At 43.0% G+C, this 14,742-nt stretch overlaps 1 protein-coding gene across 1 annotated transcript in view; it reads left to right on the forward strand.

The window, feature by feature from the left end:
* The first annotated feature begins 821 nt into the window (after window positions 1-821).
* The window catches only part of LOC114662329 (uncharacterized), a 59,654-nt gene continuing 45,733 nt past the window's right edge, over window positions 822-14,742 (forward strand). Inside the window, exons 1-6 of the mRNA XM_051934916.1 lie at window positions 822-1,230; window positions 1,718-2,507; window positions 6,268-6,363; window positions 8,428-8,661; window positions 12,260-12,419; window positions 12,854-12,919. Coding sequence (XP_051790876.1) covers window positions 1,926-2,507; window positions 6,268-6,363; window positions 8,428-8,661; window positions 12,260-12,419; window positions 12,854-12,919 — 1,138 coding nt within the window. The 5' untranslated portion in view covers window positions 822-1,230; window positions 1,718-1,925. The remainder of the gene's footprint in view (window positions 1,231-1,717; window positions 2,508-6,267; window positions 6,364-8,427; window positions 8,662-12,259; window positions 12,420-12,853; window positions 12,920-14,742) is intronic.

Below are 14,742 nucleotides of genomic sequence, written 5' to 3' on the forward strand. Positions count from 1 at the left end.
CGATCAGAGCCTCCATTGACTCCATGAAGATCACAATATCGTCAGCAAAGTCAAGATCAGTGAATCTTTCTTCACCAGCAGATGCCACACAGCCACTGGACCCCACAACCCTGCTTAACACCCAGTGCATGCAAGCATTGAACAGAATAGGAGCAGAACCCACCCCTGATGAACCCCAGAATCAACTGGGAAATAATGCAGAGGCTCTGCCTTCACTCTGCACAGCAGTAATATACAGTATATATAAATAAAATGTATATATATATTATTATAAATTTATATTGTGCAGATATTTCAAAATTAATTTAAAGAGTACTTTAGGAGGACGCATTGAATTGCCTGATAGCAGTAAGCAGAAAAGAACCCCAGAGGTGCTTCTTAGTATAACATTGTGGAATGAGTTTGTGGCTAAAAATGCTCCAAAAGAGCTACTATGATGTCATGTCCTATTGTAAACCTCTGCATCCAGACCAGAGTTGCAGGTGCCTGTCCCTATTGCGCCATAGGGTTCAAGGTAGGAACAAACCCTGGACAGGGTGCCAGTTCATCGCAGGCCAAACACAGGCAGACTGACCAAGACAGCAGCACCAATTCACCAAATCTGCTTGTCTGTGGAAGGTGGGGCCCAATTTTACATTTTTTATATGTCTTCGCGACCCACATTGCCTCAGCCACCACCAACATCCGGAGGGGACAGGGAGGGTCTGAAGGTTTTCCACATTTTAGAGACTGGTCGCGACACCTCCATTCGGTACTGTTTTGAGTCACAATTCCGCGCGACCTAACTTCTGACATCACGTGGCCATAGTTTAAGTAACGCCGGCCTGCGCCGTGCTGCGCAAATTAAAAGCGATCGGACACTGACAAAGCATATTAAATGGCTGCTGTAAATGTAAACCGGCTAAATTGTTTACAGATACGATCAATATAAGAAATGAACGTTAAGGGGGCGGGGTCTTTTGAGAAAACTATCAGTCATCGCGTGCAGTGTGTAACAGGTTTTAAATACGGATGACGCGGACCTTGAGTTTGACACTCCTGTATTAAACGCGTGTGTGTGTTTAATATTCATTCTTTGTCCATTTATTGCGTCACGGTGTGTGTGTGTGTTTTGGGTGGGAGGCGCCCACGGTTCCAGATGGACTTTAACCGATAAAGCATTCACGGCGAGCACAGGACGTTTCTTTGATGGGGTCGCAGTCGCAGTGTTTACATGGAAGCGTGTCTCAGGTATAGCTTGATTGACAGGATGTCTTATAAAAGGTAAAGGTTTGTCAGTTCTGTTTTGAACGCTGTATTGCGTTCGGGGGGCTTTAATACACGCACACTGTACGATAACGTCATGTAGCATCCCGGCCGGGGTGAAGTCCGGAGGAAGGGGAGCTGTTGAGTCTAGCAAGAAGGGCGGAGAGCGGATCTGCCGTCGGGGATATAATTAACACTAAAACGAAATAAAATGAAAGGTACCCTGACCGGTTTTCTTTACTGGAAATGGAGGCGGGGATTTCTAGACGGTTCAGGGGACGACCGGAAGGTGTGTGATTTAAGGATATGGGACTCACGAGCACGGGAGTATAGGGTGGGTTCTGTGTAGGAAATCGGACTTTTTTTGCGACGTCTCTCAGGGCTATAATAATGAGAGGTGTATAGATCATTGTAAATAGTTCTAGTTCAGTTTCAGTTTTTGTCTTACATTCGTGTTTTCTTTTCTTCTTAGGCTGTTACGAGTAAAAACTGTTCTGCAATCTGTTCTCTGTCCACAGCAGTCTTCCTTTTCAAACCTGTTACGGTGAGGTCGCTGCAGTAATATGCGCGTGCCTGGTGACTCGCTTTAATTCTCCGCCCCTTTCTTAGAAGGAAAAAGTAGCCTTCGCTTTCTTTTTTATTTTGTTCGCTTTCCCCAAACGTTGTTGATTTGACAGACGATGGCAGAGGCAAAACTGCGAGAACTTCGGGATCAGATTACTTGTTCAGTGTGTCTGGAGACCTTCAAGGAGCCCGTGTCGCTCCATTGTGGACACAGTTTCTGCATGGAGTGCATTACAGACTGCTGGGACCACTCCGGAGTGTGCTACTGCCCTCACTGCAGGAAGACCTTTGCACCAAGGCCGGATCTGTGTAAAAATACCGTGCTGGCCGAAGTGGTGAACAAATTAAAGGCGACGGAAGTGAGACCCTCTCCATCGAAGAATTACCCAGGATCGAAAAGGGGGGTTCGCTGTGACGCCTGCGCTGAAACGAAGATCAGAGCTGTGAAGTCCTGTCTGACATGCCTGGCCTCCTTCTGCGACACTCACATCCAGCTTCACTACCAGATCCCTGCCTGGAAGGAACACAAGCTGATCGACCCAAATGAAGATCTCCAAAAGAGACAATGCACAAAGCACCACAACGGGTTGGAGCTTTACTGCAGAACGGACCAGGCGGCCATCTGCATGCAGTGTGTTGTGATGGAGCACAGCAATCACGAAGTAGTGGAAATGGAGTCAGAAATCAACCAAAAACGGGTATGTTTATGTTTTCTGTACATTACTCTCATTTTTAAATATAACTTTTTTATTTCTATTCATTTTTTCAGCACTACGTAAGTTACGCAAGTGCGGTGGCATGGTGGCGCAGTTATTAGCAGGCAGCCTTACATAGAGCAGTGTTTCTTAAACATTTTGGGAGTGCTGTGCCGTATACAAATAAAATTGTATTCGCGGTACCCATATGACAATGTAAGATAATTATAAAATAATCTGTGAAAAACATATTAATCAAGAAAATGTTTAAATGTAGTCATACAGTATATGATTATGAAAAAATATTGTTTCATGGTTTAAGCATAATAAATATGCAAATCTGTTAGCCCCTTTACAACTCATTGGAAAAAGTGGCTCTCTGCCTCGTGAAAAGTGACGAAATGAAAACCAACTGTCCCCTGTAGACCTGCATGTTTTTATATGTCATCAAGTAAAGCAAAGCAAGTCCAAAAAGAAAGTTATTACTTCTTCTGCAAAGATTCTAAAATGGCCTGGACACATTGGCAGGTACCCCTAGAAAAGATCATCCAATAATTACATTCGAGTGATTTTTCAAACTAGCTATTCTTTTGAATTTGTGTCACAAATGTCTCCAATTGTACATTCAGTCATTCAGCCGATTTAAATGGAGAAAAGTCGTCACTCTGTTGTTTGGTGTCATCGTGTGTCCCACACTGAACATGGACCAGAGGAATCAAAGGAGAGAGTTGTCTGAGGATGTAGAAAGAAAAAGATAGACAACCATGTGAAAGGCAGAGGCTAGAAGACCATCAGTCTCCAAGCAGCTTGAAGTTCATGTAATAACACTTGCAAATCTCTCTATTATAAAAAAAAATCTTGAAAGGAGACGAGACGTGATTTTCTCGGAGAGACACTTATTCATCCCCGTGTGACGAGTCCACGCCTGGGGCCAGAAATAAAGGACAAAGAGTAGATGACAAAGTAGAACGTCATAAAGAATTCAAAAATGTTGGCCTGGTACACATGCGCAGCAGGTTAAAGATAATGGAAGTATGAAAATTTGAAAGTCTCAAAAAAGGATAGGAAAGATCGCATTAGTGCAAACAAATGGAAATTAATACTCGGTGAAATAATGGAACAGCGAAAATAGATCGAATATATTGTTCAGATTTAAACTTTACGTCGGAGACTTGTAGATTGTCTAATTCGTGTTGCCAGTGAGAATTAAAAGATTCCAACAACATTGGCACGATATGTGAGACGGAGACTTTTAACATGGGATTCATTCAAGTCACGCCCTACTTATAACTATTTTCAAACTAGACCACGGTCATCTAACCTCAGTTGTGTGAAAGCTTTTGACAGACACAGTTCCTGCACTCTCAGCTCTTATAAATTTTATCAGGACGATAATTTTATTTGTTCTAGATGACACGTCAACGACAAAGGGAAGAAGAAAGAGCATGGACAAACATTCGAGAAAGTCGTTTTATTTATTAGAGAGAGAGAAACGACATTCACTCACAGGCAGATATACGTTGTGTTGTCACGATGCGAGTCCAAACACGGAATCAAAATTCAATGCGATCTTGAAGAAAAGTTAATTCGAAATATTGTTTTTACTAATGCTTTAAAGTAAAAGTGAAAATAATGCATATGTAACAATTCCCATGAAAATAACAATCTCTTTAAATTGTACATCCGGTTAACCAAACCCGGGGGTGAGTGAGTAAAGAGAGCAGGGGGCAGAGCCCCTTAGTATTATTAAGAAGTTTAAGGTTCATGAGAATGTAGCCAATCTCCAGGATGCGGCCACAAGAGGAAAATTGACCCCAGAATGGCAGGAGGATAGTGAGAGTGGTAGACAAAAAGGCCAAGAACAACTTCCAGAGATACCCAAGCTGAACTCCAAGGTCAAAGTCCAGGAGTCTGATGACGACCCAGGAGGACTCCACTGTTGAAACAAAAACATAAAAAAGCCAGACTGGAGTTTGCTAAAATGCATATTGACAAGCCCCATTGCTTCTGAGAGAATGTCCTGTGGACAGATGAGCCAAAACTGCAGCTTTTTGGCCAATCACATCAGCTTTATGTCCACAGATAATAAAATGAAGGCCTACTACCTCTACATCCACTCCCTGAACAGTGGCTGGACTTGGAGGCTCTCTGGTGTGGTGACGTTCAGTAGCCATTACCCTGATTCTGCTGATGTTAAGGTGCAGATTGCATGGGGGGGCATGGGGGTATGCAATTGAAGGATCACGTTGGTGTCAGAGCACCGGTGTTTTTGGTCGGCTGCACTTATTGCATCAGATGTGTATGTGAGGGAGCACATGGAGGTGCGTGACTGTTCATGTGTCATGGCGTAAACTGTCCATTGTGACCAAGATCATGCTTCAAAGGCCAGAGGTGTGATGGACGGACAAGCCTTACAGTTGTAAAGGTCTAGATCGGGGGGTCCCCAACTCCGGTCCTGAAGGGCCCCAGTGGCTGCAGGTTTTCTTTCTGTTTCCTTAATTAGGGACCTGCTTTTGCTGCTAATTAACTTATTTTGAATTCATTTTATTTGATCTGCTCTTGAAGACTCAGACCCCTTAATTGTTTCTTTTTCCTTAATTAGCAGCCAAACAATAATGAGATACAAAATGAACCAAAAAACTTTGTCGATCATACAATATCTGAAAATAAAGAAAGGTGAAGGTTCAGGAATGCTGATCTGTTCAGGTCTCCAAAACATTTGAACAGCCCTAAAACCCCATCCACCCAAGTACGAATGAGTGATTCCTACAATGGCCGTCACTCCTCCATAATCCTCATAGGAACTCACTGTCTTTAGCATTAACAACTGATGTGCGTCCCGGAGACACACAAAGGCTCATTAAATTTTTTGGTTATATGCCACTTACCAGCCAACAGTGTCTTAGTTCTACCACACTTGTACTTCCTATTGAAGTGGGCCAGGGTTGAGCAAATGGTATTCTCCCCTGCACCAGTTGCCCAAATATTTGCTTTCTTACTTCAGTCATTCTAAAAATAAATTATAGAAACGTAAAGACAATGTGGTATTTGTTAAAATACAGAAATAGAAATAAAAGAAAATGAAGTAGATAGCAAAGTTTATATACTGTATATCGTCTTACAAAGCTTATTGAAAATCAGCAATCCCAAGGGTGGATGTTGTCCTGGGCAGCATTTTGATTCAGCAATGATGCCTAAGTTACATTCTCCGACAACCCGACGTAACGGTCTCTCTTTTTTTTGCTGTGTCTCAGTTTTTGACGTCGCTTCCTTTATCGTTGCCTTCTCAGTCCTTTGGGTGGGCCATTATTTATGTTGAATTGACACATGGGCTCCAGGACATGTGATGTCACACATATGACTGATGGATGGCTCTGCCCAAAAGCGGTGATTCAGTGGGAGTTTTTTTTGTCATTATTCTTTTTACCATTAAATCATAAAGCATGTCTGAACATTTTCAACTGAAAGCATCATAAACTCCTTGGATAACAAAACCGATACATTAAAGTTATAAATTGCTCGTACATTACAGAAAGAATGTACAGATGTATTTGAATCATACTGTAAGTTATTGCGATACTTTCAATGTAAATTGTCTCTGTACATTAGTTAAATTGTTTCAAGGGTGCTGTAAATTCAGTTTTAAACGAGTTCCTTTATAGTTCATTTGAGCAAAATTAATATAAGCAGTCTGCATTTTTGTTTTCCAGGCCTGGAGAAAAAATTATTTTCATATCTCTTTTCCCTCTTTTGTTTCTACCAGAAAAAGCTGGAATGGATGTTGGAAGAATTCCAGATGAAAGTCCAGCAAAGACTAAATAAAATGGAAGAGATCAGACGGGCCGTGAGCCTCATTAAGGTGAGGTTTAATAAAAAAAAAATGTTTACTGTAAAAAATGGAATTAAAGGAAATGCTAAGATCTGTGTGCACCTCGAAGCAATCTGATTGGTCAGTTTGGCATTGGTGACACGATCGAAAGTGTGAGGGAGTGAGAGACACAATAATGAATAAAAGTGTAAGAGGCAAGCAGAGAGTCGCCTTTAAAGACGGAAAGTATATAAAAGCTGACAAGCGGATTGAGAAAGCCACCTTAAAAATAACAATAGAGTCTGAGAAGCTGGCTTGATGGGAATACACTCGACAGGGGGAGCACCGGTCAAGAGAGGTTCAGACATATGCGGATACCGAGGACAGGAGCTGAAGGTACAGATAGAGCGATAGATAGATAGATAGATAGATAGATAGATAGATAGATAGATAGATAGATAGATACTTTATTAATCCCAATGGGAAATTCACATTCTTCAGCAGCAGCATACTGACACAATAAATAATATTAAATTAAAGAATGATAATAATGCAGGTGAAAAACGGACAATAACTATGTATAATGTTAAATGTTAACGTTTACCCCCCCGGGTGGAATTAAAGAGTCGCATAGTTTGGGGGAGGAACGATCTCCTCAGTCTGTCAGTGGAGCAGGACAGTGACAGCAGTCTGTCGCTGAAGCTGCTCTTCTGTCTGGAGATGATACTATTCAGTGGATGCAGTGGATTCTCCATAATTGATAGGAGCCTGCTGAGCGCCCTTTGCTCTGCCACAGATGTTAAACTGTCCAGCTCCATGCAGCAATAGATGTCAAATATTTTTACATTTGTTGACAGATAACGGGGCTAATTGAATAGAAAGACAGAGCTAACATTAAAGACACAATTCCAAAATAAGTTTTAAAATGCACAACCCTCAACAAAAGTTGGCACATACATTATTGAACCGGCTTGTTCTGTGTCAGAGCTGTGTGCGACCAGAGCCTGTGTAGGCTGCTGCTGTTTCTTCAGTATTCACCTTCTCCACTTTATCCTGCCTTCTTGTCTTGGTATGATTTACCATCTTTCAGTTAACCTTCTGATTTCTTTCCCTCCGGTGTATCCTCCAGCACTGTTTTCGATAGTCCATTCTCCTCCCAGTACACATCCTATCCAGTTTTGTTGCCTTCTTCTCACTGTTTCTCGCATGCTCCCTTTTTCACCAGTCCCTTCCAGTACTGTTTCATTAGATGATTTATCTATCCAACTGTTCATTTCCATCTTTCTCCATAGGTACATGTCTAGGAGTCTCAAGACATGCAAGTCCCAAAAAGTGGCAAAAGCACTTCTAATAATTGCCCACTAGAGGGGGATATACTGCCAAACCCCAGCTACTGTATATACTCACAAATTAATTCTCCCGTGGATAAGTCGGGACTTGATTTTACAGTATAATTTCTAGCATTTTATAATGTCGGTCGTATAAGTTGAATGCGGAAAACTCACGCTATTGGTCCAAGAGATTATGATATGCTAACGCCCACCTGAGAAAGTAACCACTGAGCACATGGCCTTTTTTTCTATGTGGGTGTGGCAATGCGCAGTATCAGCGTATGCTCCTAACCTCTCTCTCTCTCTGTCTCTCTATTGTGCATACGTGACCACACGGTAATACCCGAATTATTCTGAAGTGACGTTTGCACTGTTTATGTTTTTTTTGCATCTCACACCGTCATACACCTTTATCGTAAGAGCATCCCTTATCTACGATGGAGCGTTCGATCAAAAGAAAATATGAAGCTGGTCTTAAATTAAGTCATTGAAGTGACGAAAGAAATTGGTAACTGTGCTGCTGTAACAAAATTCGGTGCATCTGAGGAACTGATGTCTGATTGTCCCTGTCTTGTCTTCTAATGCTTGTCTAGCAGTTTTTATATGTGTGCTAAATCTGGCCTTGTGTTAGCTGTACATGTGAGTAGAAAGAAAAGTGGATTTATAAAATATTTTTGTGCAGAGCACAGTGACATATTAAACTTATATACTTATTACAGCATCTACTGACTAAAAATGCTTGTGCGTAAAATAGTCAATGAAGCCATTTTCTTTTTCCAATTAGGTATCTGCAGAGAGGGCGATGCAGGAAATTGAGAAGGTCTTCACAGATCTGATCGGCTGCATTGAGGAAACTTGCAAGAAATTGATCAGTCAGATTAGAGAGCAAAAGGAGAGAGATGTACAAAAGGCAAATGAAGTCACAGAACAACTGGAGAAGGAGATGGCAGAGTTGATGAAAAGAAACGCCATGCTGACCGAGCTCTCAATGACAGAGGACGACAGTCATTTCCTCCAGGTAAGAGTTGGTACCCTGGCTTCTCACAGCAGTCCATCCATCCATTTTCCAACCCGCTGAATCCGAACACAGGGTCACGGGGGTCTGCTGGAGCCAATCCCAGCCAACACAGGGCACAAGGCAGGGAACCAATCCTGGGCAGGGTGCCAACCCACCGCAGGACACACACAAACACACCCACACACCAAGCACACACTAGGGCCAATTTAGAATCGCCAATCCACCTAACCTGCATGTCTTTGGGAGGAAACCGGAGCGCCCGGAGGAAACCCACGCAGACACGGGGAGAACATGCAGACTCCACACAGGGAGGACCCGGGAAGCGAACCCGGGTCCCCAGGTATCCCAACTGCGAGGCAGCAGCGCTACCCACTGTGCCACCGTGCCGCCCCTCACAGCAGTCTGATATAGCAAATGAGGCCCCTCAGGCAAAAGGTGTCTGGCTTGGTTTATATGACCATTTGCTTTATACATTTTTTTTTTGTAATACATTAGAACAGTTGTGACGAGAGCAGGCCTTTCAGCCAAACAACATTCACCTAGATTGTCCAAAATAACATCAAGTCAAGATTTGAATGTCCCTAAAGACCTATTCTCCACCACATTATTTGTTCATTTATTCCATGTGTCTAATGTTCAATGCATGAAGAAAAATGTTTTGACATTTGTGCAAAATCTGCCTTTAGCAAGCTTCCAACTGTGTCCCCGTGTTCTTGTTGCAAAATTTTTTTTTAAAATAACAACAGGGAATCATCCTCTGTACTAATTCCTTTCATAATTTTAAACACTTCAGCCATGTCACCTCTTAACCTCTGCTTGTTTGAACTGAAAAGGTTCAGCTCCTTCAATCCCTCATCAAAGCTCAAACCACGTAATCCCAGAATCAGCCCGAGTGTCTCCTCTGGACTTTCTCTAGTGCTGCTATGTCTTTTTTGTAATAAGCAGAACAAAACTGAACACAGTATTGCAGGTGAGGCCTCACTCGTGCGTTTTTTAAGTGTAATCTCCCTAGACTTGCACTCCACACATCGTGTTTTACAACCTAACATCCAATTATCTTTTTTGATCACATTTCTGTCTTGATGTAAATAGTGACGCGTCCACAACGACTCCCAGGTCTGCCTCTTCATCAGTACTTTCAAGCGTCACACCTCCTGTTGTGTATTTAAATCTGCCATTTTTACTTCCTACACTTCATATTTTCCATTTACTTACGTTACATTTCACCTGGCACAAATCTGCCCAAAGTTGTATGCTGTCCAAGTCCTGCTAACAGTTAGCTGATCCTACATTATCCATTCATACCAAACTAAGAGGATCATCTGCAAAATGAACCATCTTATTGATAATATTCCTGTCTAGTTTATGTTCATTAAAAAGAACCCAGCACTGATCTCTGAGGAGCACCACTTTTAACATCACCTAATTCTGATAAAGCTCCCCTTACCATAACCCTTTGCCTCCTGTGTTTGAGCCAATTTTGTTCCCACCTACAGCATGCACCCTTAACTCCAACTTCCTTTAGTTTGAGGAAATTTAGATATATGCATACATAGTCTACATATTTTAAATCAATTGCTTAATCAGTCTATCTATATTGTGACAAGTGACACCCCCAACACCCCCCAACTGCTCTGTGCCCCGAAACTCTGTTAAAGCAAGTTCACAGGTTCACCATGTGTCGTGTCTGTCGCCCGGTGGTTGATGAGGGAAACCGGGAATTTAAAACCGGCCACTGACCTGGTCGTGTGGTCACTTTGTCTCCTCTCTTGTGCAGGAAGGCTATCTGTTCTTTTAATTTGAGAAGGGGGCTACTGTAGGACCGCATATATAGCGTGTGTGCTTAAGTGACAGCTTCTGTTTGAATAAATGCCTTGAGATGTTCCCGTTGTGGAAACCAGGGGTGCATGGGGCTGCCCTAACCCAACACAGGGTTTTACCACACAGCACATGACTTTATTGCTCTTCTTTGTGGGAACAACTCCACGTCACCTCCCACCATTACAACACCAATCTAAATTACAGTTAAACACACAACAGGTCGTCTTCTGCCACTTTCCACCACCATTCCCTCTTTGGCAAGCTCTGTCCTCTTCCTCCCGACTCTTGCTTCCCATTAGCAGTGGCTGGCTCCTTTAAGCAGATCCTGGGAGTGTTCTAGGTGCTTCATCGGTATTACCTGGAATCACTCCCAGGTGTGATGGAGCTCCACTGCCAGACTCTGCAGCTCCCCTAGGTGCCCCCACGGAAACCAACAGGGCTGCATCAAACTCTCACTGTGAGTCTGCACTGCAGGAACCCTTGGTGCCACAGCCACCCAGGAGGACTGCCCCCCTCTAGCGTCCCAGGGGAGGTAGTGCCTCGTAGGTGTTCTCTCCCCTGGTTCTTCCATCCAATTGGCGTCTCGGCCAGACAATGGCCGTGGCCGTCCGTCACACCGCCTTCACAATGATAAAGCCAATTTTCTCAGAAACCTGGACTCGCCTCCTTCTCTTGTGCAAGTCTGTGACCCATCCATCCATCCATTTTCCAACCCGCTGAATCCGAACAAAGGGTCACGGTGGTCTGCTGGAGCCAGTCCCAGCCAACACAGGGCACAAGGCAGGAACCAATCCCGGGCAGGGTGCCAACCCACTGCAGGACACACACAAACACACCCACACACCAAGCACACACTAGGGCCAATGTAGAATCGTCAGTCCACCTAACCTGCATGTCTTTGGACTGTGGGAGGAAACCAGAGCACCCGGAGGAAACCCACGCAGACACGGGGAGAACATGCAAACTCCACGCAGGGAGGACCCAGGAAGTGAACCCAGGTCCCCAGATCTCCCAACTGCGAGGCAGCATACCCACACATCACAATATATATAAAATGCTAAGAGTTGTTGGTCTGTCATGCAACAAATTCACAAACCACCTTGCCTCAAACCTTAATTGTGGTCTTAAAAAAAAGCTTGCACTGTGATACACGTAACGTGACCCATGATTTGGACATGCAGCCATGTAATTGGGCTTTGGGACCTTCTCACAGCAACATCTGCTGACAGTGCAGCAAATTGCACACGTTAATCAGAAGTGTGTCAAGTACACACAATTATACCAGGCATGCCCGAGATATTTCATCATTTACAAGGAGCCATACAGCACTTTTTTTATTCAGCTGCAAGGGAACCAAAAAATGTGTCCGCATCTGTATGTAATCACACAGTGCACAAGACAATGAATAGATAGATGTAAATAGTGAACGGAATTAATTTTATTTGGACCGCTTAAACACCCAAGGTAGGCAGTGAATGTTACCGTTAAATTCCTATTGTGTCAAAGAATTGCCTTCCCTGTGTGCAGTTTTCATGGCACAAGTTTTCAAATGTGTTAATCATGGAGTGAGAAAGCGTTATGGATTTTTCATTATTTATATAATTTTGTAGCCACAGAAATAGTAAAAAAAAAAAAAAAGAGTTCATTGGTGGTCTGGGAAACGCTGGAATCTGACCAAGGCGCGTAATGTGAGACCTGATTATTTTTAAAATAAAGACGGGAACTGCTGAGGATGGGAATAGCCTCTCAATGTCCCTGTCCTCTTCTGTCCATGCAGACTTTCTCCTCCCTCTCATCTGTTCCTGAAGATGAAGATTTGCTGAACATCGTGATCCCCACAACCTTCTCTTCTGCGAGCCTGAAGAAGGAGCTGTCCAGTCTAAAAGAGCGCCTGAAGAAAATAAGCCAACAGAAGATTGAGGAATTCACTCCTGCAGGTAGAGTATCGTTAGTTCATGTGGCAAAGGCAGAGGATGAGAAGGACAAGGTAAACAACTAGAAATCCAGAGGCAAGGCCAGAGGACGAGGCCTCTTTCTTATTATGTATCATTCAGCCATTATTGATGTAACGAGAAGTCAAGCAAAATGACACCTTTTATTGGCTAACTAAAAAGATTACAATATGCAAGCTTTCAATACAACTCAGGCCCCTTCTTCAGGCAACATGTAATGAGTACAGGGGGCCCGAGTTGTCTCGAAAACCTGCATATTGTAATCTTTTTAGTTAGCCAATAAAAGGTGTCATTTTGCTTGACTTCTCGTTACATCAATAATGGCTGACACGATACGACTCCCGAGTCTTTATTTGTTTTATCCATTTCACAGAAATTCACATTTCAAACCACAATGTGTTCTATTCCTTTTCTTTCAGGTCACAGTGCTCCAGATTACATCCTTCAGTCCCCAGCACCTCAGAGCAGAGAGGAGTTTTTACAATGTGAGATTCATTTTTTTTCCTTTGGCATCAGTTTTTCAGTGTGGTAGTCAGCAATCCTTTCTTGTATCTCTGGAGTCTTGGTTTCAAATATCAGTACAAGTACTGGCTATGGAGTCTGTATGTTCTTCCTGTGTTCCTTAGTTTTTTCTCTCAGGTTCTTAGACTTCTACCCACATCCCAAAACTAGCCCACTTACTGTGTTTCCCTGAAATGTATTAATTTTTACTCCAAAAGATGCACTAGGGCTTATTGTCAGGGATGTCTTATACCGTATTTATTCATGTACAACAATATACATTTATCCAAGTACAGTCATGTCATTTTCTTCTGGATTATCGTCATAACTCTCCTCATTCAAACCTTGAATTCCAGCCTGAATTTCTTGCTACTCCAGCCGCTTTTAGGATCATCTGGGATCGATGTGCCTGCTTCGATGTTTGATGAATGGCTTGATATGGTGAAGCAAAAAGCCGACATACAAATGCATTCGTGGTGCTTTTATATTCAAGCGTTGCACAGTACATTTTAAAGGTCTCACATACCATCTTCTCTGCTGCCTTGTTTTTTACCTTCACAATAGCATCAGAATGTACAGTGGGTACGGGAAGTATTCAGACCCCCTTCAATTTTTCACTCTTTGTCATATTGCAGCCATTTGCTAAAATCATTTAAATTAATTTTTTCCCTCATTAATGTACATACAGCACCCCATATTGACAGACAAAAAAAAGGAATTTTTGAAATTGTTGCAGATTTATTAAAAAAGAAAAACTGAAATATCACATGGTCCTAAGTATTCAGACCCTTTGCTCAGTATTTAGTAGAAGCACCCTTTTGAGCTAATACAGCCATGAGTCTTCTTGGGAAAGATGCAACAAGTTTTTCACACCTGGATTTGGGGATCCTCTGCCATTCCTCCTTGCAGATCCTCTCCAGTTCTGTCAGGTTGGATGGTGGACAGCCATTTTTAGGTCTCTCCAGAGATGCTCAATTGGGTTTAAGTCAGGGCTCTGGCTGGGCCATTCAAGAACAGTCGCAGAGTTATTGTGAAGCCACTCCTTCGTTATTTTAGCTGTGTGCTTAGGGTCATTGTCTTGTTGGAAGGTAAACCTTCGGCCCATTCTGAGGTTCTTAGCACTCTGGAGAAGGTCTTTGTCTAGGATATCCCTGTACTTGGCCGCATTCATCTTTCCCTCGATTGCAACCAGTCGTCCTGTCCCTGCAGCTGAAAAACACCCCACAGCATGATGCTGCCACCGCCATGCTTCACTGTGGGGACTGTATTGGACAAGTGATGAGCAGTGCCTGGTTGTCTCCACACATACCGCTTAGAATTAAGGCCAAAAAGTTCTATCTTTGTCTCATCAGACCAGAGAATCTTATTTCTCACCATCTCAGAGTCCTTCAGGTGTCTTTTAGCAAACTCCATGCGAGAGTTGGCCTTAATTCTAAGCGGTATGTGTGGAGACAACCAGGCACTGCTCATCACTTGTCCAATACTGTACGTTGGCGTATTTGAGCCACAGAGAAAAAAAATAAGGACATGGTGAAATTGTCTGTTTTGTGATTAAAGTGGAAATTTCGGCTTTAACCTCAAAATGTCCACTTTAACCTCGTAGTTTATCTATATTACTAAACCACAGTTTAATTTATGCACGGACGGCGGACGCACCACATGCGCACTGCGCCTCAGAGTCAAACCCATCGGCTTCCCAGAGTCAGTAGGTGGCGCCCAAACACCACAACCTGTGAACTAAACCTGCTCTAATCCACTGTGCCAGTGGTCTGTGTGGCATATTTGAATCACATAACGGAAAGAGCTC

Source organism: Erpetoichthys calabaricus, chromosome 12 (genome assembly GCF_900747795.2).
Source record: "Erpetoichthys calabaricus chromosome 12, fErpCal1.3, whole genome shotgun sequence".
In the NCBI taxonomy this organism is placed as follows: Eukaryota; Metazoa; Chordata; class Cladistia; order Polypteriformes; family Polypteridae; genus Erpetoichthys; species Erpetoichthys calabaricus.